Source organism: Aotus nancymaae, unplaced genomic scaffold (genome assembly GCF_030222135.1).
Source record: "Aotus nancymaae isolate 86718 unplaced genomic scaffold, 86718_ANA_hifiasm-v0.15.2.pri h1tg000003l, whole genome shotgun sequence".
In the NCBI taxonomy this organism is placed as follows: domain Eukaryota; kingdom Metazoa; phylum Chordata; class Mammalia; order Primates; family Aotidae; genus Aotus; species Aotus nancymaae.
In genome coordinates, this window is record NW_026988414.1 from 77,380,348 (window position 1) to 77,404,134 (window position 23,787).

General features: G+C 39.4%; 1 protein-coding gene across 4 annotated transcripts; it reads right to left on the reverse strand.

The window, feature by feature from the left end:
- Positions 1-951: 951 nt before the first annotated feature.
- LOC110568586 (olfactory receptor 13A1) lies at positions 952-7,996 on the reverse strand. Of its 4 annotated transcripts, none has more exons than XM_021672260.2 (2): positions 5,712-7,996; positions 952-3,065 (listed from the first exon to the last, which is right to left on the reverse strand). In XM_021672260.2, exon 2 carries the CDS (start codon positions 3,051-3,053, stop codon positions 2,067-2,069), a length of 987 nt encoding a protein of 328 aa, XP_021527935.2. In that variant the 5' UTR covers positions 3,054-3,065; positions 5,712-7,996; the 3' UTR covers positions 952-2,066. The 4 variants fall into 4 exon arrangements, with proteins under 4 accessions (XP_021527935.2, XP_064239274.1, XP_064239268.1 ...); XM_064383204.1 differs by having other exon boundaries at positions 952-3,861; XM_064383198.1 differs by having other exon boundaries at positions 952-3,861; positions 5,444-7,996.
- Positions 7,997-23,787: the final 15,791 nt, after the last annotated feature.

Genomic DNA, 23,787 nt, shown 5'->3' on the forward strand with positions numbered 1-23,787 from the left:
TCTTTCAGAGATGCCCTGCCCAGTGAGGAGGACTGTAGAGAGGCAGTCTGGCCAGAGCAGCTTTGCCAAGCCAGTCATCTCAGGGTGACTTCAGACTGCTGTGCTGGCAGCGAGAATTGTAAGCCAATGGTTCTTAGCTTGCTGGGCTCCATGAGAGTGGGGCCCGCTAAGCAAGATCACTTGGCTCCCTGGCTTCAGCCCCCTTTCCAGGGGAGCAAATGGTCCTGTCTCGCTGGGGTTTCAGGCACCAATGCAGGGGAAAAAAACACAAAACTCCTGCAGCTAGCTTGGTGTCTGCCCAAATAGCTGCCTAGTTTTGTGCTTGAAACCCAGGGTTCTGGTGGTATAGGCACATGGGGGAATCTCCTGGTCTGTGGATTGCAAAAATCATGCAAAAAATATAGTATCTGGGCTGGATAGCACAGTCCTTCATGGCTTCCCTTGGCTGCAGGAGGGAGTCCCCTGGCTCCTTGCACTTCCTGAGTGAGGCAATGCCCCACCTGCTTCTGCTTGCCGTCTGTGGGCTGCATCCACTGCCTCACCAGTCCCAATGAGATGAACAGGGTACCTCAGAAACGCAGAAATCGCCCACCTTCTATGGTGATCTCACTGGGAACTGCAGACCAGAGCTATTCCTATTTAGCCATCTTGCCAGATCCCCTGAAATGCAACACTCTTTATGCTTTTTTTTAATATTCACCATCATGGGTGCAAGTCTGTTTAATTAGATACCAGCTTTGTAAGAATGTCAATCAAGTCTTATATTTCTATTTTGCTAAATTACTAACGCTCTCTTAAACTCTCGATGCATGTCTAAGTGCTTTTTGTTTTTCGAATCTGTTGTAAAATATAGAAAATGTAAAAAATGATAAACTAAGATGAAAACACTATAAATAATACTCTTCATTTAATGTTGAAAATCTATGAGTAATCATACAGAGTCATTGGTAATCGTTTTCAAAGCCTTGTTTATTGGAGAGTCTCTGAGACCTCTGAGGGTTTCAATATGTTATTTGGGAGTCAGAATTCTGTTAGAAGAGATTAAACCATCTGTAACAATCTACGTGCCAAAGCCACAACAGCTCATTGAATCAATGAGCTTCTGATGAATGATAATGAGAATACTGGATGAAGAACCATCCTTTCTAAATCAAATATCAAACTCTACTCTCAGTGCAGTTTTCTAATAGCATGGAGCACAAGCACAAGACCTGCCTTCATTAGACATGGAGGATTCATCCACCCAGTTTTATCTGAAACAATGGAAGGATAGCAATGCCTTATTACAATGCCACGTAACTTATTAGAGCTGACTCATGGAAGTTGTCCTTGCCCCAGGCCAATTAGGTAGGTCAGACACTCAGGATCTGAGAACAAAGTCAAGGAGGGATAAAATCTCAGGCTGTTTTTTAGGTGGTAAAGTTGGAGTTTCTACCCTGGAAGCAATGGGTGGTCCTAATAGTACATTTTCTCTTAAGTGTTTGTAAGAAGAAAAGAGAAAAGCAGAAATAACCATTTGCATTAAAATCAAACTATTTTTGAAGTCCAAGTGGCTTCAGAGGAAAGAGTTGAGGTAAGATAATGGGGGTAGGTTTCTTAGAGGCCAGTGGTCACCTGAAAACAATGCTTTAGTCTGACAACCCTTCAGGGGCTCTGGGTTCCACAGTCCTGCCTAACATTTTAGACCCACACACCTGAATTCAAAGTGTGATTTTAGCATTTATACCCCGAGTGTTGTACATACAAAAGGAAAATGTTTGATATGGCTATGAGTCAAAAACACAAGGAACACTTTTCTCCTCCCAGGGAGCTGTGTTTCTCTGCCAACTCAGCACCGACACCCCATGGAGTCAGACCATGGGATCCTGTGTCTCAGAGGCTGGTGGGTCACACCTACCACAATACCCCCGTCAGCCAGTCTCGGGGCACCAGAACTCCCAGCTCATCCATTGCAGACTTCTGCTGGGGTAGAAGAAACAAGTCTATTTGCCTCCCAGTCCATAAACTTGTTCATCAGACTCCACTAAACCGCAATCTTCAAGAATAAGAACTTCAGAAGATAGAAGTTAATTACTGAAGAAAGGGAAAAGCTTCCTGAGGGCTGCTTTGACCTCCTTGTTTCTCAAAGTATAGATGAGGGGGTTGAGGGTAGGACTCAGCACGGTGTACAGCAGGCCGGCCAACTTGCTCTTCCTGGCGCTGTAGCCGGAGACCGGGCTTATGTAGGCATAGAAGACAGCAGTGTAATACATGCACACCACGGTGAGGTGGGAAGAGCAGGTGGAGAAGGCTTTCTGCCTTCCCCCTACAGTCCGAACCTTGAGGATGCTGGAAATGATGAAGCCATAGGACGCGACGGTCGTCAGGAAGTTCACTATGCCATAGAAGGCGTCCGCCAGGACAATCATGACACTGTTCACATAGGTGGAGCTGCAGGAGAGAAGCAGCAGTGGAGGGACCTCGCAGAAGAAATGGGTAATGACATTGGGGCCACAGAAATACAAGCGTAGCATCAGCCCAGTGTGGATGGCCGTGTTGACAGCACAGAGCAGCCACACGGCTGCAGCCAGCCCACTGCAGAATGCCTTGCTCATCATGCTGCTGTAATGCAGTGGGTGGCAGATGGCTGCGTACCGGTCATAGGCCATGACCGTGAGGAGCAGTAGCTCTGAGGATGCAGCCCACGTGAGGAAATAGAGCTGGGTCATGCAGCCCCTGTAAGAGATGGCGCCCCCCTCCAACACCAGACCCGCCAGCGCCTTGGGCATGATAGAAGAGGTGCAGATCATGTCCATAGTAGCCAAGTTGAACAGGAAAAAGTACATAGGGGTGTGGAGCCCAGGGTTGAAGGTGATGGCCAAGATGATGAGAACATTACCTGTGAGGGCCCCAGAGTAGAGGAAGAAGAAACAGCTGAATAAGAGCACCCGGTATTCTGGATGCTCTGAAAAGCCCTGCAGGATGAACTCAGTTACCAGTGTCTGGTTACTCATGGTCCCTGGGCTGGGAGGGGTTTCTGCGACTATCAGGTGAATCTCCATCCACAGCTTCATGTGATTTCAGAGCTAGTGGGAGAAACAAAAGATGTCCTGAGAAAGGCTGTTCCTGTGTTTCTTCCATACCTCCCATCACGGCATGTATGATAGAAATTCATTAGGGCATATTGATTAAGATAAATGCCCCAATATTACAATAGAAAAAAGGCAGGAACACTCAGCTTATAAAATAAATACAATTGGCCAGTTAAACTCATGAGCATCATTCAGCCTCAAAGAAGTGCAAATCAAATCCATGATCCACTCTTAATCATCCATGATTTGGCAAAGATGGAAAAGCATGATATTGACTAGTATTAGAAGAGCTGAAAAGATGCAGGCCTTTAAAAACACGTATTCCATTTGAGTCAGAACTTTCTCTTCTAGAAATTTATCCTAAGAAAATAATAAAAAGCATCTTGAAGGTGTCAGAGCAGCACTATTTATAATAGTGAAAGTTTAGAACAATTTATACTCTCAAATGTGAGTATATTATGGTATATTGATGTAACATAAATTTACTGTATGATTATCAAAATAATGCTTTGGAAGTGTTTTATTGGTGCTTTTAAAAAGAGAATGACATTTTGGGAAGCTGAAGCAAGCAGATCACTTGAAGCCAGGAGTTCGAGATCAGCCTGTTCAAAATGGCGAAACCCTGTCTCAACTAAAAATACAAAAATTAACTTGACATGGTGGTGATGGGTACCTGTAATCCCAACTACTTGGGAGGCTGAGGCTGGAGAATCGCTTGAACGTGGGAGGTGAGGTTGCGGTGAGCTGAGACCATGATGCTGCATTCTGGCCTGGGTGACAGAGTGAGACTCTGCCTCAAAAAAATTTTTTTAATTAAAAAAAAGAGAATGAAAAGAGATTTAAAATAATGTGTACAATAGCAGATTTTTTGTAAAAAAAAAAAAAAAAAAAGCAGATTTGTTCCCTTTGAAATTGAGGATAGAAAAAATTTTAAATAAAAATAAATTTTAAAAGCATGTTTGTATATGCACCTGTAGGTAAAACAACAGGTGAGTGCTAGATCAGAGCTTGAACAGTGATTGTTTTCACTTCTTTGATTTTTGCTGGTCTGTATTTTCTACTTTTTCTATAGAATGACATCTCTAAAAGGCAGATGTATCACACATGATCCTTAGAACAGTTCTTCCAGGACTCCCCATTGCCAAAAGAATAAATACTCCCAGTGACTTTTCCTGGATCCACCTCCTCTCCAGCCCTTCTTCCCACTCAACTAAGCCAGAACTCCAGCCGTGCCCTGCACTCCCAGACTGGCTGATGCACCAAGCCATTCCAGGCTTTCTTGGCTTTGTTCTTGCTACTCCATCAACCAGGAATGCCCTTTTCCTCACGAACCAGGGCCATCATCAGCCCCCTCTTTCTGAGCATCCCTTTCCTGGGAAGAAAAGACCATTCCTCTGTGTTCCCTCAAATACTGACTTCTAACCTAGAACCCAATACACGTCACTGGTTGATCAGGTTACTTGACTGTGTCCTATAAGGTTAACACAAATACCCATTTATCTCCGGACATCCCTTCTTGGCACCCAGCCCCCTGCCACTCAAATGTGTGTGTTTAAATAATGCTAATGAACAGGCTAGTATGAATAACAGCAGAATGACTTATATTCTTAAGATACTGCACATTCTGTACTGCTCAAGATAAAATCAGCATAGTGCGCATTTGGTTTTTCCTTTTCAACTCTTTATTCATTAAAAATTAAAGAAGATGCTCATTTTAAAAATGAACATTTGGAATATGTTTATTTTTTAAATGAAGATTTGGAAGATGTCCATTTTAAATATGTTCATTTTAATTCTGTTTTTGTCAAAATTCAAGATAAGTATTTACCACTAAAATATTAAAAGGTTTACACAAAATGACCAAACATCACCTCCAGTTCAGGTCATATCACCTTTTAATAAGGTAAAGACTGTTTTTTGAATAGATGAGCATAAAAATCCCTATGACTCGGAGCAATAAGACTGTATGAATGTGGGGTATGATCAGAATCAATGGAAACGATGGTGTTTCAGCTATGTATCTTCCAGCAGCAAGGTGTCAAAATAGCTCAATAACTGAGTTGATGTAATAAATACAATATGCTTTAGCTGATTTCATTATTGTTTGGGACAAAAAGAGTGAGTTGTGAATCTGAAGAAATAACTGTAACATTATTTGCTCTTGTGATGACCCAATGAGTGACTTCTTTTTGACTTCAGGGACAGAATTGGATCTCTTTCATCAATGTCCCAGTGTGAAGTTTCTGCACTTCCCAATGATGTCCTCCTCCCTAGAATTCTAGCCACCGGATTTCTCCACCCATCACGAGATCATGGTGCACTCCACAGTGCACATTGCAAATACACCAGGCTCAGCCCAACTGCAGCTGTACCTGGGAGATGGCAAACGCATCCATCACTGAACGCCTACCAAGCAGCAGTGTGCAGGGCCTGTCATGTATCCTTCCTGGAGCGAGAAAACCTATTACAAAGGAAACCTTAAAGCCAACCTCTTAACTCAGCTCCGCGGTGAGATTAGAAAAAAAGCAACGACCCTGCAACACAAACGGGTGTTTTGAACAGTTGCTGATCACAAGGAAATTTCAATAAACACATTCACATTCAGGGAACACATTAGCCTTCGGGTAATGACCCACTCACTGTGATTTCCAGGACAGGAAGATGGTCTTCTCAACCAACCATTCAATAGTGAGATCAAAGAATCAGGGCTCCATCCCTCTTTCCACAAGAATGACCAAAAGATCTCTTGAGAGCCTCAGCCAGTCATTTCTTCTGAAAATAACAAAGACTTTGCTCCCCTGAGATTCACAGGGCATTTGCTTCAATTCTCAACAAGCATTACAAATTATTACTAAGGGTGTGAGCGAAAATAACACAATTTCAGGTAACAATTGGCAAGTTTAAACACATACTGCATTCAGACAACACAAGGGCACCTCACCAGCAGGCCAGGAGGATATTTAATCAGTGGTTATTTTCCACATTTATCAAACCCTTTGGCACTCAAGCTTCTGAGGCAGTAAAAGGGCATCTTGGATGATATTTATCACTTTAAAGGAATAACAATAATTTCCCTAAAAATCTCTGAAATTAAAAAGGTAATTTCATTGAGTTTTCTCTAAAGACAAGAGTATATTTAACATAAAATACACTTTACTTGTAGTGAGATTATATCTTTGTTCCAATTTATGGTTCATAGTTTATAAACAGAAAATTTAAAACAATTAATAATGGAGAACTTGACAAGTTTCATTATTTTTATCTCTAAAGGTGTTCAGTGATTTTCGCGGATACCATATTAATCTAATGTCCTTTTATTATATATGAAGGTAGCCATTTATATATTGTGGACATGCTCCAAGAACAGAAAACTAAAAATCAGAACATGACAGAATCTAAGATGTTCAGGCTTAAATCTGAAAGACATTTTGAAGATGACCTTGTCCAACCCATTGATTTGGAAAGCCGTAAATGGATTTAAGTAACTTACCCTGGTCACACAGCATATTAGTGACGCAGCTAGTATCTAGGCTCAAGGCTGTGGGACTACAGTCCAGAATTTGTTGCTGCGTAACTTGTTAGTTGCCTCCATAAATCCAGCCCCCTCAAATGTCAAAGAAAAGCCATGAAAAAGAAAAATCAACCAAGAATTTATATGATCATATTTAAGGCTGGGGTGTGGAATGCAAACCCTAAACTCTCAGCCAACTTTGGCATCCCATTTACCCTGTTGTTCTGTTACTGATCAAATGGTAATAACACACAGGGAGAATTATTCAAATGTTACTGACTCTGGGTCAACTCAACAAAAACCATTAGGTCTTTTATATAAGCAAATTAAGCAGAGAGAGTTATGAGTAGAATTTTTCTCATTTTTTAAATGTCACTCAATTACCATCCTCAGAAGACTCATAATTACCTTGAAAAAAAAAATGATTTCACCTTTATGGAGTGACCAGACTTTGTGTATGGCTGTCCTCTCTCTGCCAAGCACAACTGAGGGTGGAAACATGGCAACGGTGAGGCAGTGTGCAACCTGTGATAAGATCAGTCTAGAAGGGACAAGGTTTCCTTCCCGTATTTATGATGGCCTTGCCAAGAATTTGTGACTCATTTTTAGCAACGTTTGTCACTGCCCGTGGGACACACTAGGGAGAGCTGTTCACAGCAATTACTCTAAGTGGACCCTGAAGGAGCAATTAAATTAAGTGCCTCTTTACTGGGGACTTGCCTGTCACTGGGGTTCACAGATAGGCCAATTCAGATTTTCAAATCAAATGTGTAGAAAAGGGTGTAGGCCAAAGTAGGGGAGGAGGGACAGCAGGACACATTCTCAGTCCCAGCTCACAGAATCTGGGGCAGGGTAGACCCAGGCTCAGGTGCTCAGAATGAACAAGTGTCAGTCAGGCAGCTAGCATTTCTGGACCACTATCCACTGAAGATGAGGCATGGAGCAAGTGTTTCCATGCTCCTCTGTATAAACCACCCTTCCTAACAGAGCCGGCCTCTCGCTGTCCCTCATGCACAGCTTGGATTTTATCCCAACATGATCTCTTTTCATCCACATTCTACCGAGATCTAACTCTATCTCCTCTACCAAGACTTCCCTGACTCCCTGGAAGGACCACTCTGTCTGCTGAGTCTCTGTCACATTCAGGGGTTCCCCACCAGGATCTGGAGGCAATAACATGGGCTTCAGAGTGTTTCCAGACCTAGGGTAAAATCTCTGAAAGTTACTGGTCATGTGACTTCAGGTGAATCTCTTAACCTCTCCCGGACTCAGTTATAATAACAAAAAGCCTTACCTCCTTATCACAGTACACAATGAAAGGGGGTTGGCAATATTTTATTTCCCTTCTCCCAATTCAGGATCAATGTAGATATATGCTTTTTCTTCCATATTAGTTAGCAAACAGAGAGCTGGCTAAATACTTGAACTCCTTAACTTACCATTTAATTGGTGAGATGAACATGGAAGTGAGATAAGAAAACACTGTTTTTAATTATAAACCAGGGATGTTATAGAACTTCTTGACATTTTATAGACTATGTACCCATGTTACTTGAAGAAAATTAAAACTAAAAAAAAAAAAATACTATCAACAACAGAAGAAAATGAATCATGACTTTTTCATGTTTACTTTGTATTATAACATTTGTCATTTGTTTAATGACTTTTTTTAATGATTGGATATATAGTAAGAGATGAATATCCAAATATAATGATGAATTTTGAATGATAATATGGGGAAATACTGATTGATTTGGAATGATAGTGAGGACAGTGGATTCAAAAACAATTCCTGCATTTCTAGTTAACCTGTTGGTCCTATAACAATTTGACAATTCTAATACTGGAGGGAGAGGGAGAAACATCTTTTAGAATGCAGTGCCAACAAATGAAACAGAAAATATGTTTAAGAGAGTGCATGAAAATTTACCTTTGTAGACATGAGTATTGATGCCAACTCGTACTTCAATCTAGGGTAGGAATATGAGATAAGGGAGCTATCCTGTGTGGTAGTAGCACCATCGACCATTGAGACTTCTCCCTCTTCTTTCAAATTCCTCTATTGTTTAAGTCACCTTTTTGGATAAGAATTAGAGTCACATTTTTTGGGTCAGAGTTAGTAGTTTATTTAGAATAGATTCTTAAATAATCATGAATAATATACTAAGATAGACTTATCCAATTTTTAGTATACCATGCTCTGCCTGAAGCAATTTCAAGTCTTTAGAAGAACATCTCAAAATATTTTCCAGATTCCAATTTGCTAATCCTTTTAGAAATAAAATAACATAATTATTTCAGAATAATTTGTTCTTCAAGTATAGATTACATATCCATTAAACTAAACTCAATTTTTACCATTTATAAATATAACTTTTGAACATACAACCTTAGACTTGGAGCACAAAATAAAAAGAATATTAATTCTAATCACAAAATATATGCTTTTATAAGACTATTTTGTGTAGGAGTGACTATATTATAAGTCACTTTTTTAAAGTTTGTGAGGTCGGAAAACATTTTCCTTAAGATTATTTTATTCTATTCATCATCTTTATTTGTTGTACATGAGAGAGTGAAAAGAAGCAAACATTCTTCAGATAATTTGGACATAAATTTTGTCCTTAATAATATAAATTATTTGTGCTGTTTAACTAAACAATCCCAGTCTACTGAGATATTTATTCTCCCTTCCTTGCTTGTGAGGATTCAACCAATGCTTAAGTGATGCTTCTTTTTTATTAGAGTACCCAAAACATTTGTCAGCTATATTCAAAAAAAGCATAAATACAAGGTGATGAGGGGACAGAAATATGAGAATTACTTTTCACCATTATCTCTATTACAGGTTGAGCATTCCTAATCCAAAAATCCAAAATGTGTATTAGAACATTTCATGCACCCCACAAATATATACACCTACTATGTACCCACAAAAATAAAAATTACAAAATTTGAAAAAATGAAAAATGTGCCAAAATCCAAAAGTTCTTGAGCAATAACATGACATTGAAAGAAAATGTTAATTGGAGCATTAATTATAGCAAATAATTCTAGCAGATCCTAAAATATGAATTTTTGTATTAAGGATGTTAACCCAGTAAGTATACTGCAAATATTCCAAAATTTGAAAAAAATCCAAAATCCAAAACTCTTCCAGTCCCAACTATTTTAGATAAGTGATAATCAACCTTATATTCTGTTGAAATGTATCATAGATATATTTCATATTCTAAAGAGAAATCATGTTTGGTGTCCTGCATATTTAACTTTGAGATACACAGCAATATTTCACTGGTGAACCCAAATTATGCCTTTTCTTTAGCAGATTTTAGAGCATTTTGAAAGTTAATGATTACCATCATAGTTGAAAGAAAATATTCTTTTACTTTCAAAACAATCCTACAATGAATTCAGTGGGCACTTTTATCTGATTCTTTACCTAGACATGCCACTGAACTTGGGGGAAGGACTTTTTTTTTAGTTCAGCTTTCATAAAAAGATTTGCCTTCAAACTTTTCATCAGGGCTTTGCAGCTACACAAATTAAAAGAAAAAAGAGAATACATATAAATCAGATGTATTAAAAGTAAATAACTAAACCATAATTCAGCCAAAACAAGGGATGATATCCACACATTAGCAATTATTAAGAATTATAATAATGAGTTTCTGACAATATGGAAAATTCATGTTATTATGTATAGGTACAAGTATATTATTAAAATAAATGCATGAACCACATAGGATGAAAAGTCTACAACTAATTAGTAACAAGATATTGTCTTTAGATGAATGGTTATATCACATTATTTTTTGGTCCATTTTGCTGAACTGAAAGAGACAGCTCTAAAAAATATTTATCCTTGAGATACTCCCTGGTCGTAGAGATAAACTATAACTCCTAACCTAATCATGGAAACAAAGCCTTATGGAACTGTGCCATAGTTCCATAGAACATTTTCTACCTCAAGCTTTCTTCTCCAGTTCATTTCACTAAAACTCTGGAAGAAAAAAATTTTATGTGAAAATAGTATTTTTGTCTCCATTGAATAATACATAAAAATTATGGAGAAACTAACATTTCCTTCTTCCTTCTTTTTGGAAGTCCTAGGTTTGAAATGCCCTTGATTTGAGCCACATTACCCCTCAGGTACTAGCCCTGAAAGCGCAGTCACTACTCACACCTTTCTCTCTCACTCAAATCTGGGATCCTGAATTTATCAGAAATAGATTCTGTCAATTGGTCTTACTGGCATAAATGTTAGAGATGAGAATACATTTTAAAAGAGCTGCAGTGATAGTATGTGGTACTTTTATAGTTTTCAAAACCTAAAGACTAGACGGGCAGAATAACAACTTGTTTATTCATTTGTTTGTTTGTTTGTTTTGAGACAGAGTGTTGTTCTGTCTCCCAGCCTGAAGCGCAGTGGCCCAATCTCAACTCACAGAAACCTCTACTTCTTGGGTTCAAGCGATTCTCCTGCCACAGCCTCCCCAGTAGCTGGGACTACAGGTGTGCACCATGACACTCAGCTAATTATTTTTTTATATTTTTAGTAGAGATGGGGTTTTGCCATGTTGGCCAGGCTAGTCCAGAACTCCTGACCTCAGATGATCCATCCACCTTGACCTCCCAAATTGCTGGAAACACAGGGGTGAGCCACTATACCCGGCCAGAATAACAACTTTCTAAGGAAGTCTTTTTTTCTCTCTCTTTACAGGATTTAGGAGACATCATGGCAAGGTATTATATTTTTCCATCATTGCAAGCTGAAGCACAAGGCATGCTGTGAAAAACATCAAGCTCTTTCCAACAAAGGGAAAACATAATTTGTTAACAACATAATATGTCAGTGTGATTCTGTGTATGTGTGTGTACACATGTGTTTGTGTGTTACATTGAACATGTTTTCTTATGCACTCTATCAGAGATTAATCTTTTCTTACTTTCCAAAGTGACTCAGGGGGTAATGTTTTGCAGAGTTCAATGCAGAAGTTGCTAGGTATAGGTGCCTAATTTTAGGATTCAGAATCATAATTAGAGACAAATGAACTATTTGGTGGCAGATAGGGAGAGAGACAATTATCTTTCAGTGGAAGTAGGTTAGAAATGGAGAGAATCCTTAGAAAGATACCCTAAGAGAGCCATAAACCCATCCTAGGATTGTGGAGTTACATTGCAATATCAGAAATGGGTTTGAATGAAGCATTTCCTGTTGGAATCTATTTCTTGCAAGAATAGATTTAAGAATTATAATAATGAGTTTCTGACAATATGGAAAATTCATGTTATTATGTATAGGTACAAGTATATTATTAAAATAAATGCATGAACCACATAGGATGAAAAGTCTACAACTAATTAGTAACAAGATATTGTCTTTAGATGAATGGTTATATCACATTATTTTTTGGTCCATTTTGCTGAACTGAAATGGACCTGACAATCCTCAGGTCAATCCTCCCCTTCATATTTTTGAGTTTATAGAAATTGTGATCATTGTAGTTTAGCCATGTACTTGTGTAGATTTCCTAACACCCTATGATTCCAACATTTTTCCAGACAAAATTTGCCTTTTAATCTTGACCTGTGCTTTCTAGTGAGAGTCTCTTTCTTATCTGAACATAAGAATGTATAAAACTACTTTTCACTGGAACATTCTCTTCTTTCTACAGTGGAAAGAAATTTCCTTCAATTATGTAGTAAGCAATCACAATATCAGCCTGTTTGAGGATGTGAGAAGTTGGATGTTTAGACCTGAACAGGAAGGTGGATCTTTGAATTCTGACAGACCTGACTATTTCGCTACATGGGGAGTCCGGAGCTTCTCCTCTGGGAAACACTACTGGGAGCTGGATGTGGATGGCTCTTGGGACTGGGCTCCGGGCATCTGTAAGGACTCCTGGATAAGGAAGAATGGCACCATGATTACATCTGAGGACATATTTCTTCCTTTATGTGTGAAGGTGGATCATCATTTCCATCTCTTGACCAGCTCTCCAATGCTTCCTCACTATGTAGAGAAACCTCTGGGCTGGGTTGTTGTGTTTCTGGATTTTCAAAGTGGAAGTGTGAGTTTTTTGAATGTCACCAAGAATTCCCTCATATGGCGTTACCCAGCTGGCTCCTTAAATTTCCCCGTCACGCCTTTCTTTTACACTGGACACAGATGATCAGGTTGAAGAAATCTGACTGTTTGGGAACTGCATGTACAAGGGAGCCCTTCCCTTTTGAAGCAAAGGAATCATACTGTTCACACTTTCTATTTTAGTGTCACCTCACTTTATTACAGTTAAATAAAAATATATGTAAAATGAAAAATATTTTTGTACACTTTCTTATAATTAAAATAATCTCTTATGGCCCATTACTTAAAATGTATATTGTGATTTTCAACTGCTTTGTGAATTTATTGGATGGAATTCTGGAAATATGTTGGTGTGTGATTGCAGCTGAATGATCTCACGCAGGAACATAATTTGCACATCATGGACAGACAGGATTTTGTACAATGCATTTGCAAGTACAAAATGTGGGAACTCCCTCCTATTGATAAATTCTGCACCTCATCACTTCAGGGGGAAAATTTATTTTACACCTAAATTTTCACTGAATCTTTGGACAAAAATAGGATTTAACAGTTACGCGTTCTATGGTGACAAAAATATATTCTAAGAAACGCATTATTATTATTATTATTTTTAAAGAAAGAAAGAAAAAGAATAAAGAAGAGGAGGAAAAAGGAAGAGAAAGAGAGAGAGAGAATGGGAGTATTGCTTTCTTGCCCAGGCTAGAATGCAGTTTAGTAATGGGTATTGAAAACCTCTTTTATACTAATAATTATACTTGATGTAAACAGGGAAGAAAATAACAAACGAGCAGCCAACCAATATTTCATTTAAACCTATGAAATGCTATGCGATTACTGAGGAGTGATTTACTTCCAGTTATGTAGTCACTTTTGGAATAGGTGTGAGGTGGTAATGTATGTTTTATGTATTTGAAGTGGAGAGTTCTATAAATGTTTATTAAGTTTACTTGTTCCGGGTCTGAGTTCAAGTCCTGGATGTCCTTGTTAATTTTCTGTCTCGTTGATCTATAAAATCGTTAGCTCTTCTTGTTACATTGATCCTTTTGCCATTATGTAATGTCCTTCTTTGCCTCTTTTGCTCTTTGTTACTTTAAAGTCTACATTATCAGAGGCGAGAATTGCATCTCCTGCTTTTTATTTGTTTATTTTTACTCTCTGATTGGTTGATAAATCTTCCTCCTTCTCTTTGAGTCCTTGTGTATCGTTGCATGTGAGATGGGTCTGGATGCAGCATAGCAATAGGTTTTGGCTTTTTATCCAATTAGAATATATATAACTTTAATACTAGCATTTGATGCTAGCTGGCTGTTTTGCCCATTAGTTAGTGTAAATTTTTCGTTGTGTTAATGTTCTTTTCTTTTTGATATATTTTTGGAAAGGCTGATATTGGTTGTTCCTTTATATGTATAGTGCTTCTTTCAGAAGCTCTTGTAAAGCAGGCCTGGTGGTGGTGAACTCTCTAAGTACTTGTTTGTTCACAAAGCATTTAATTTTTCCTTCGATTATAAAGCTTAGTTTGGCTGGATAGGAAATTCTGGGTTGAAAGTTCTTTTCTTTAAGGATGTTGAATATTGGTCCCCACTCTTTTCTGGCTTGTAAGGTTTCTGCTGAGAGATCTGCTGTAAGTCTGATAGGTTTCCCTTTATGGGTAACCTGACCTTTCTCTCTGGCTGCCCTTAGTATTTTCTCCTTCATTTCAACCCTAATAAATCTGGCAATTATGTGCCTTGGGGTTGGTCTTCTTGAAGAATATCTTTGTGGTGTTCTCTGTATTACCTGGAGTTGAATATTACCCTTCCTTGCCAGGTTGGGAAAATTTTCCTGAATGATATCCTGAAGAGTATTTTCCAACTTGGATTCATTCTCTTCATCACATTCAGGTACACCTATCAAACGTAGATTAGGTCTTTTCACATAGTCCCATATTTCCTGGAGACTTTGCTCATTCCTTTTCATCCTTTTTTCTCCAATCTTGTCTTCTCGCTTCATTTCACTGAGCTGGTTCTCAACTTCTGCTGTCCTTTCTTCTACTTGATCAATTCGACTGTTTAAACTTGTGCATGCTTCGCGAAGTTCTTGTGTTGTGTTTTTCAGCTCCATCAATTCACTTATATTCTTCTCTAAATTGTCCATTGTCGTTAACATTTTGTCAAACCTTTTTTCAAGGTTCTTAGTTTCTTTGCATTGGGTTAGAACAAGTTCTTTTAATTCACAGAAGTTTCTTATCACCCATGTTTTGAAGCCTGCTTCTGTTATTGGAACACACTCGTAATCTATTAAGCCTTGTTCCGTTACTGATGAGGAATTGCAATCCCCTGTAGAGGGAGAGGCATTCTGATTTTGAGTATTCTGTGCCTTTTTATGCTGATTTCTTCCCTTCATTATATATTTATCCGTCTGTTGTCTTTGTAATTACCGACTTTCTAACTAGGTCTCTGAGCAGATGTCCAACTTGTTGATTCCCAGCGCCGAAATCTGAGCAGTCCACTGCACCAGCCAAAATAGCGGTGTTAAGATTGATGGTGCTTTTCTGCCTGGGAATCTCCGGACTCTGCACCAAAAACTGGCACGCTAAGGCACCAGCAAAACCACCGCGCCGGCCACAAGAGTTGCCCTGGTGACACGTGGGGCTCCTCTGCTGGGAATCTCCTGGTCCGTGAGCAACTAATATTCGTCTGAAAGTGTGGCATCCTCTCGTTCTCTGCGCTTTCACTGGGAGCTAGGAGCCCGAGCTGCTAGTGATCAGCCATCTTGGATCTCTCCAAGAAATGCATTATTAAGTGATTTTTATCACTGTGTGAACATTAGAGTGAACTTACAAAAACCTAGATAGAATAGCCATCTACAGAATGGGCCAAATGGTGCAGCGTATTGCTTCTCTGAGAACTTGCTAGCAATGCCCAAGCAACAACCCAAAAGGTTTAGTCCACATTGATTTCTGTAGCTGGTTAATAAAGCAAACAGCATCACCCAGGGAAAAATAGACAGATGAGCAGACTGTCTGCTTTAAAATGTGATTATACTTCCAGTTCACACAGATTGTGAATTCTCACTGATAACCTAGACCTGAGACATAATCACCTCATGTTACGGTGGGAACATATTAGTATCAGGAGAAAAAAGAAAAGAAAACAAGACAAAACAAGCAAAACCCAGTTCTGATGAAAACCCAGATTACAGTGAGTTAATTGAGTCTGTCTACCCACCAAATGGTCATTTTCATGATCACTAATTAAATAATGGCAACAGACATTCTACTTCCAGTCTAGCAGATGATCCTGACTAATGTCTGGGGTTCCCCAGTTGGGGCTGTTACCTTGAGTATATTAAAACAGCCTCTCCAGGCAGCTGCTTGGGCTTGCTCACAGAATGGTAGTTAACTTTCCACAGTGAAGATTCCCACAGAGTCAGGAGAAGTGCTATTACACTGCAGACTAAAACATCAGCAATAGTCACAACACTACATAAAGTAAAGGGACTAGAACACTTAACAGCAGCAGTCTTGAAGTTACATCATAGGAAGAGAATGTGGGATGGAATATATATTTAAGAGGTGGACATTGAGGATCTACATCCAGAAATTGGGGGTCCTATAAAACATGAGATCCAATAAGCCCCTTATAGAAACACCGTTCCTGCTTCAGATTCCCGTAAAAGGGCAATTGACAATTGAGACCAGGTAAATATTCTTTTGGAATTTTTTTTCAAGATTTGGTATCAACTGGACAATCATTATGAACACAACATGGCAAAACCATTGAGGAAGATGCAGAGGATACAGGAGTAGAGGGAGGGAAGGATGGTCCATCTCCTTCAAGATGACCAGAGACAGATGCAGTACTTCTAGGACAGTGAGATGAAAAAGGTCAGTGCACCCTTGGCAGGAAACCCCTCTGATGTCTCTAAGTGGCTGGAAACTCTTCATGTAGGCCTTCTGAATGCCTTGAATTTTCAAGATTTCTTGATGATAAGAGCCACTGACTGGAGTTCATAATACATAGAATACCTTCAACATAGAGGGTGAGAAAGTCTCTCCCTCAAAAGCCAGAAGTTCAAAAACCTCTAGCTGAGTCATCCACTGGACCTTGCTGTAAGTGAGAAACATTGGCTTTAGCCTCAGATAAAAGCTGTTCCATTCTCACTGCCCTGTGGCTCCCATACTCACAAGGGAAGGTGAGGTTAGGTCCTGCGGCTATTCCTTCTTCTGGACTGTGGAACTTTTTGATGCTGACTCAGAGATATGTTCTCTGTTTACTAAAATCTAATGTCTATTAACATTCTGCTGTGAAGGAGATAGGCTGTGTCCTGTCACAGGCCTCTCACTCTGTGCCCATATGTTCTACTTCTCTGGCCCTTACTGATCCATGATGCCTGTCAGAATCACTGAAATTCTTCTCCCCCTCCATCAGTCCTCTGGCCCAGTTCCCAGAACACAGGCCCCTGTCTATCCACTTTCTCATTATCTGCCCTTCCCTTCAAATTCACAACATAAGAAAAGTTGTTCATCAAAATATCCTGGAATGGGAAACAGAGGTTGCCTGTTTTGTCTGAGACCCAGCAATGCAGATGCAGCATTCAAAGGTAAGAAGAGGAAGCAAAAGTGGATGCCCCTGAAACTGCTCAGTCACATCCTTGTGACATCTAAAAAGGTAAAAGGTATATTGGGGTTAAATAATTGGAACAGAGAAAGAGGACTGTCACGTTCAGGTGTATATGGAGAAAGAGAGGTTCCATCAGTGCCTTACACAAAGTAAAACTCTCTTACTTTAATGGTATGTATCCATGCATGTGTCAGAAAAGTAATCCTAGGTGAGGAAAAGCAAAGTCATAGAGAAGAAGGAATCCAGATAAAGAAAGGAACAGGCAACATTTCCTGCACATTTCAAAATGATTCTTGAGTGCTTACATTTCCCGGAATTGGCATGGAGTTTCTGCTCTGTATCAGTACCCAATGTGAAAAAGACAGCCGAGAGTAACATGGTATCATGGTTAAGAGCAATGTCTTGAAGTTAAACTGCCTGGGCTTGACTCCCAAACTCACTGCTTATAAGCCTCATTCCCAGAACAAAGTGCCTTTCTCAAAGCAATGTGTGTGAGTGTGGACTGTGTAGGTGTGTTATGCATTTTTTATATAATATAGTGTTGGTATATACACAGTAATTGGTACACACACACACACACACACACACACACATATCCTGTACCTGTATATAATAATTGGATCAGTACCTTGCAAAAGGGTTAAAATTTACTTAAACAAAATAACAGCTACACAGCAGATAAACTGTAAGGGTAGTTCAGCCAAAAGAAAGGCAAAGAAATGGGAATAAGGGGAAGAATAGAAACTTATGAAGAGGCAAGGGGGAAAAAAAAGCAAATCATTGAGAGAGAACCCAAATTTAAGATAGCAATGGGTGAAAGTGCCAGCAAAAGCCTTTTGAAAGTTCTTTAAAACTTCTAACATTTGCATTAGAAGATTGATTAGAGAAAGGACATATTTGCATATCACCTGGGATGGAGGCTTCATCTGGTTCTCACACTCAGGTTCTAAGACGTCATGATCATGACATGCAACAGACACAGATCTCAAGGATCACTGTCTGGAGCTCTCCAACCTGCCTCAAAAGAAAGCAGAAAATACTGAAGGTCTCAGTCAAGGGATTCACAATCTAGGACTTGAGCTTTAGCCATTGGACCTTCCTGTATGTTGTCCTCAATTTGTAGAGTTGTGACACAATGCTACTTTTCAGCTCCCAGAACACCTCAAATGACACCACAGGCTGCTCCACTAGGCTCCGAAACCTTGCTGTGGCTCCTAGTCTTGGTTTGGAGAGCCATGGTGGTTCTCAGTCACCCTTAGTGTATGTGAGACAGACACCCCAGCCAGTTTTTAGTGGAGCCACAGAAAAATGGGAGACTTAATGAGGCTGTATGAGGACACTGGGCATATGAAGTATAAAGGACTGAACCCATGTGTTCTGGCCTCAACATTTTTCCCAATCACCCAGGTGTGCACCCACTCAGGACTCAACTTTCCCTTTGTTCAGTGATGCCTGTCAAATAAGCTTTAAATAAGCTCCTATAGATTAGGGAGATCTGGCTCTTAGTTTAACAGGTTCAATGAAAGTCTTCACATGACTGATTATCTGTGAGAAATGAACCATGATTTCATGGGGTTGAGAATATTACAGATTTTATAATGTCTTCACATTTCAGTCCACATTTATTTTGTAAATATGCTCCAAAATTTTATTCACTTCCTTTTTTTTTGAAGATATGTGTTTATATTTCAGTCCACCTTTATTCTGCAAACTATGCTGAAAATCATTTTATTACTTTCTAACTCTCTCCCTCTCTCTCTCTTTTTTTTTCTGAAACATGGGTATCTCATTTTACTATACAAATCTGCATTCTCTATCTCCTGGATTATTCTTTCAAATGTAAATAGATTTTGTACTATCCATTCCATAAGTAATTTATACTGCCATTTACTTTGTAATTTACTATATACATTGGTTTATTACACTTCGTGTTTCTATAACAGAATTCCTGAGGTTAGGTATTTTGTAATAGAAAGAAGTAAATGCCCACAATCCTGGCTGCTGAAAGTCTAAGAATGGGCAGATGGACCTGGTGAGGGACTCAGGTGGAGTTCATTTATTCCAGGAAGTGGAGAAGAAGCAGGCAGGTCCAAAGACATTACGTGGTGAGATAGAAAGGAAGAGAGAGAAACCAGGAAGACAGACTCTTTTTAAACAACTTGCTCTCTCAGAAACATACTAATTCCTGCTGAAGCTAAACTTCACCACCCCATCTCACCCCAGCAACATGAAGGCATTCCCGTGACCCAAACACCTCCCAGTAGGCCCTACCTCTCAACACTGATAAATTGGAGATCAGTTTCAACATGGGATTTCACAGGGAGGAGCCAAACCATAGAACATATGATAGTTTAAATGATGGCAGTCTCCGTCATTTTAAGTTTTATTTTCTCCTTCCCTATCACTTTATCTTTTTTTAATAAATTGAAGATCCAGGTAAACTTTCAAAATCAGCACTATGAAATAAAATTTTGCTGTAATTATTTAAAACCTAAACATAATGATATTTTCTTAGACTGTGAATCTGGCATTCAATCTATTTCTTGATTTTGTTGGCATTTGTCACTTAGAATTTTCATTCATTATGTTCTTGGAAACTTCAATGCATTGCAAAGAAATATTATTTCTTTATATTAGCTCTTTTATTTGTTCATATATTTGTTTGTTAGCTACACCTGTAGTATGTACTATGTTCTAAGAATTGCATTAGAAAGTGAGAATATAGTAGCAAATAAGACCAATTCTGGCCTTACTATTTTAGAATGTACAGTTTCATAGTAATATCTACAAATTGAATGAGAATTTGTTGGCTATTATGAGGAGCTAGCATAATATTCTTAGAGTGGTGTAATAATAACTGTCTGGTCTATAGAGGGTGGGAGGAATTCCCTAAAATGCTTTTGTTTGAGGTTTTCTGAAAAGTAATGAATGATTAGGATTTAGAGACATAATCTGACATATTTGGATCTACCCATCTAGATCAAGAGAAAACTAAGAGCTCTAGTGAGTTCAGTAACTGAGATATTCAGCACTTTATTCTTCTACCCCAACCTGGTTTAAATAGGTGAGTAAAACACATTGTTTACAATGTGAATGCCTTGGATAAATTATGTGAAATGCCAGAAACAAGACACAAAGAACCACATATTGTATCATTTGATTTGCACAAAATGTCTACAATGCACAAATTTATAAAGATGTAAAGTATATAAGAGGTTGCCAGGTGGGTTGGGGGTGGGGGAGCTGAAAAGAATAAAGAGTAACATTAAAGGTTATTTGATTTTCTTTTGGGGCACAGAAACAGTCCTGGAATCAGATAGTTATGATTGTTGCACACATGTTTATTTAAATAATAAAAATTGATAAACAAATACTCAAGGTGCTTATCCCATTTCATACCCACACAATGATTTTGTTGAATCTCAAGTTATAATGAATGCAAAGACAGTCACACATTGTCCTGCTGTCTCACAAGAGAAGGTTTGGGATTGATGTTTCTTTGAACAGGTGTGTTCACCAAGAAATCATCTGAAACCAGACTATCATGGGGAGCCAAGACAAAAGAAAGCTGTCAGCAAAAAAAAAAAAAAAAAAAAAAAAAAGAGGAAAAAAACACTGTATATGAGGGAAGATTTACGAACATCATAAAAGTTCTCAACTATGTTGTCATAATCCAGAAACACCCCAACCCATCCCAAAGGTCTTTGCACATAGTGAGTTAAGTTTAGGAAGATGGAGAGGCTATAAATACTGGTTTTTTTTTTTTTTACAAAAAATAGAAAAACACTGCTCACCATGTTGGTCAGGCTGGTATGGAACTCCTGACCTCAGGTGATCCTTCCTCAGACTCCAAAGTGCTGGGATTACAGGTGTCAGCCACTGTGCCCAGCCTTCAGCCTTTATCTTTTTGTGAGGGGTGTAGCTATGACTTCTAAGTTCTTACATGTATATGCTGGATTAGAAACTGGAAGTGCAACCTGGAACCAACCCAAATGCCCATCGATGATAGACTGGACAGGGAAAATGTGGCACATATACACCATGGAATACTATGCAGCCATAAAAAACAATGAGTTTGTGTCCTTTGTAGGGACATGGATGAACCTGGAAACCATCATTCTCAGCAAACTGACACAAAAACAGAAAATCAAATACCGCATGTGCTCACTCATAGGTGGGTGTTGAACAATGAGAACACATGACACAGGGAGGGAAACATCACACACTGGGGTCTGTCAGGGGGAAATAGGGGAGGGACAGCAGGGGGTGCAGAGTTGGGAAGAGATAGCATGGGGAGAAATGCCAGATATAGGTGATGGGGAGGAAGGCAGCAAATCACACTGCCATGTGTGTACCTATGCAATAATCATGTATGTTCTTCACATGTACCCCCAAACTAAAATGCAATAAGAAAAAGAAATGAAAAGTAAGACTCAGAAGAAAAAAATAAGAAACCAGAAGTGCATAATTTATCTTCAATTTCCCATTGTTAGACATTTACATTTTTCCCAGCAAACATATCACTACACTGAATTTTAAGAAACTGAAAACACTCACATAACCTGGACCCAGATAATAAAATAGTAGAACATTTCCAGCAGCCCCAAACCCCCCTTGCTACCTTCCAATCACTACTCTCTGAGAGGTGGGATTTTATTTTTTATTTTTTTCGGAGACACAGTCTCTTTCTGTCACCTAGTCTGGAATGCAGTGGTGGAATATCTGCTGACTGCAAACTCTGCCTCCCAGGTTTAAGCAATTCTCATAGCTAGGATTACAGGGGTGTGCCATCAAGCCTGGCTAATTTTTGTATTTTTTTGTAGAGACAGAGTTCCGACATGTTGGCCAGGCTGGTCTCAAACTCCTGACCTCAGGTGATCTGCTCACCTCAGCCTCCCAAAGTGCTTGGATTATAGGCGTGAGCCACTGTGCCTGGCCAAAAGAGGTGGGATTTTAAAACCCTAAGATATAACAACCCAATTACATCTTTGGATTCTTAGTTTTTTAATACATTTTTTTTGAGATGGAGTCTCACTCTATTGCTCAGGTTGGAGTGCAATGATGTGATCTTAGACTAACTCCATCTCCCAGGTTCAAGTGATTCTCCTGCCTGAGTCTCCCAAGTAGCTGGGATTACAGGCATGCACCACCACACCTGGCTAATTTTGTATTATTTGTATAGACAGGGTTCCAACATGTTGGTCAGGCTGGTCTCAAACTCCTGACCTCAGGTGACCCACCTGCCTTAGCCTCCCAAAATGCTGGGATTACAGATATGAGCCACCACACCCAGCCAATTATTAATACTTTGATAAAACCTGGAACACAATACGTGATACATTATGTTTGCAAACATTTAACAGTCTGAAGTTTGGCTTGGCAAGTCATATGGGTCCTTTGGGCAAGTTTAAGGGTAAAAGAATTGTTTTCTTTTCCCTTTTTTCAGCTCAAATTTAGAAGTATGAGAAGTCACCACACATTCCTTCTTCTTCTTTTTTTTTTTTTTTGAGATGGAGTCTCACTCTGTCACCCAGGCTGGAGTGCAGTGGTGTGATCCTGGCTCACCACAACCTCCACCATACAGGTTCAGGCAATTTTGCTGTCTCAGCCTCCAGAGTAGCTGGGATTACAGGTGCTCACCACCACACCTGGCTAATTTTGTATTTTTAGTAGAGATGGGGTTTGGCCAATTTTGGCCAGGTTGGTCTAGAATTCCTGATCTCAAGTGATCCACCCGCCTTGGCCTCCCAAAATGCTGGGATTACAGGTGAAAGCCACAAGGCCTGGCCTATTATTTTTTTTTTAATGAAGTTTTTGCTCTGTTGCCCAGGCTGGAGTGCAATGGTGTGCTTGAACCTGGGAGGCGGAGGTTGCAGTGAGTCAAGACCATGCCATTGCACTCCAGCCTGGGTGACGGAGTGAGACTCTGTCTCCAAAAAAAAAAAGAAAGGGCACAATTATCTATGTTGCAAGCTAGCCTAAACTAAATTATTTATGGGGTTGGGTGCGGGTGGTTGAGGAGGCCCTTACTGATAGGCACCTGGCTCCTGGGTGAAAGAGAAGGCAGGAAGCAGGGGGCAGTGATTCTGTACCCTCTGCTTCTTTATCTCTTTATTTCCATGTAGCTGACTTAAAACTAAGGCACTTAGAATTGAAAATAAACTATCATATATAGGTTATTTTCTACACTATTACATTTTTAGTTGGCATTCTTTTGTAAAAAGTAGCTTTCTGTTTTCCCTGCATATCATTAAAAAATTTAATTCGGTTTGTGAGGCCAAGGCAGGTGGATCACTAGAGGTCAGGGGTTCAAAACCAGCCTGACCAACATGGTGAAGCCGTGTTTCTACAAAAAATATAAAAATCAGCCAGGCATGATGGCACATGCTGGTAATCTCAGCTACCTGGGAGGGTGAGGCAGGAGAATCGCTTGAACCAGACAGGTGGAGGTTGTGGTGAGCCGAGATCATGCCCCTGCTCTCCAGCTGGGGTGACAGAGTGAGACTCCGT

Bases quoted from the DNA above. Each gene is read 5' to 3' on its own strand.
- LOC110568586 (XM_021672260.2), bottom strand. From the start codon at position 3,053: ATGAAGCTGTGGATGGAGATTCACCTGATAGTCGCAGAAACCCCTCCC.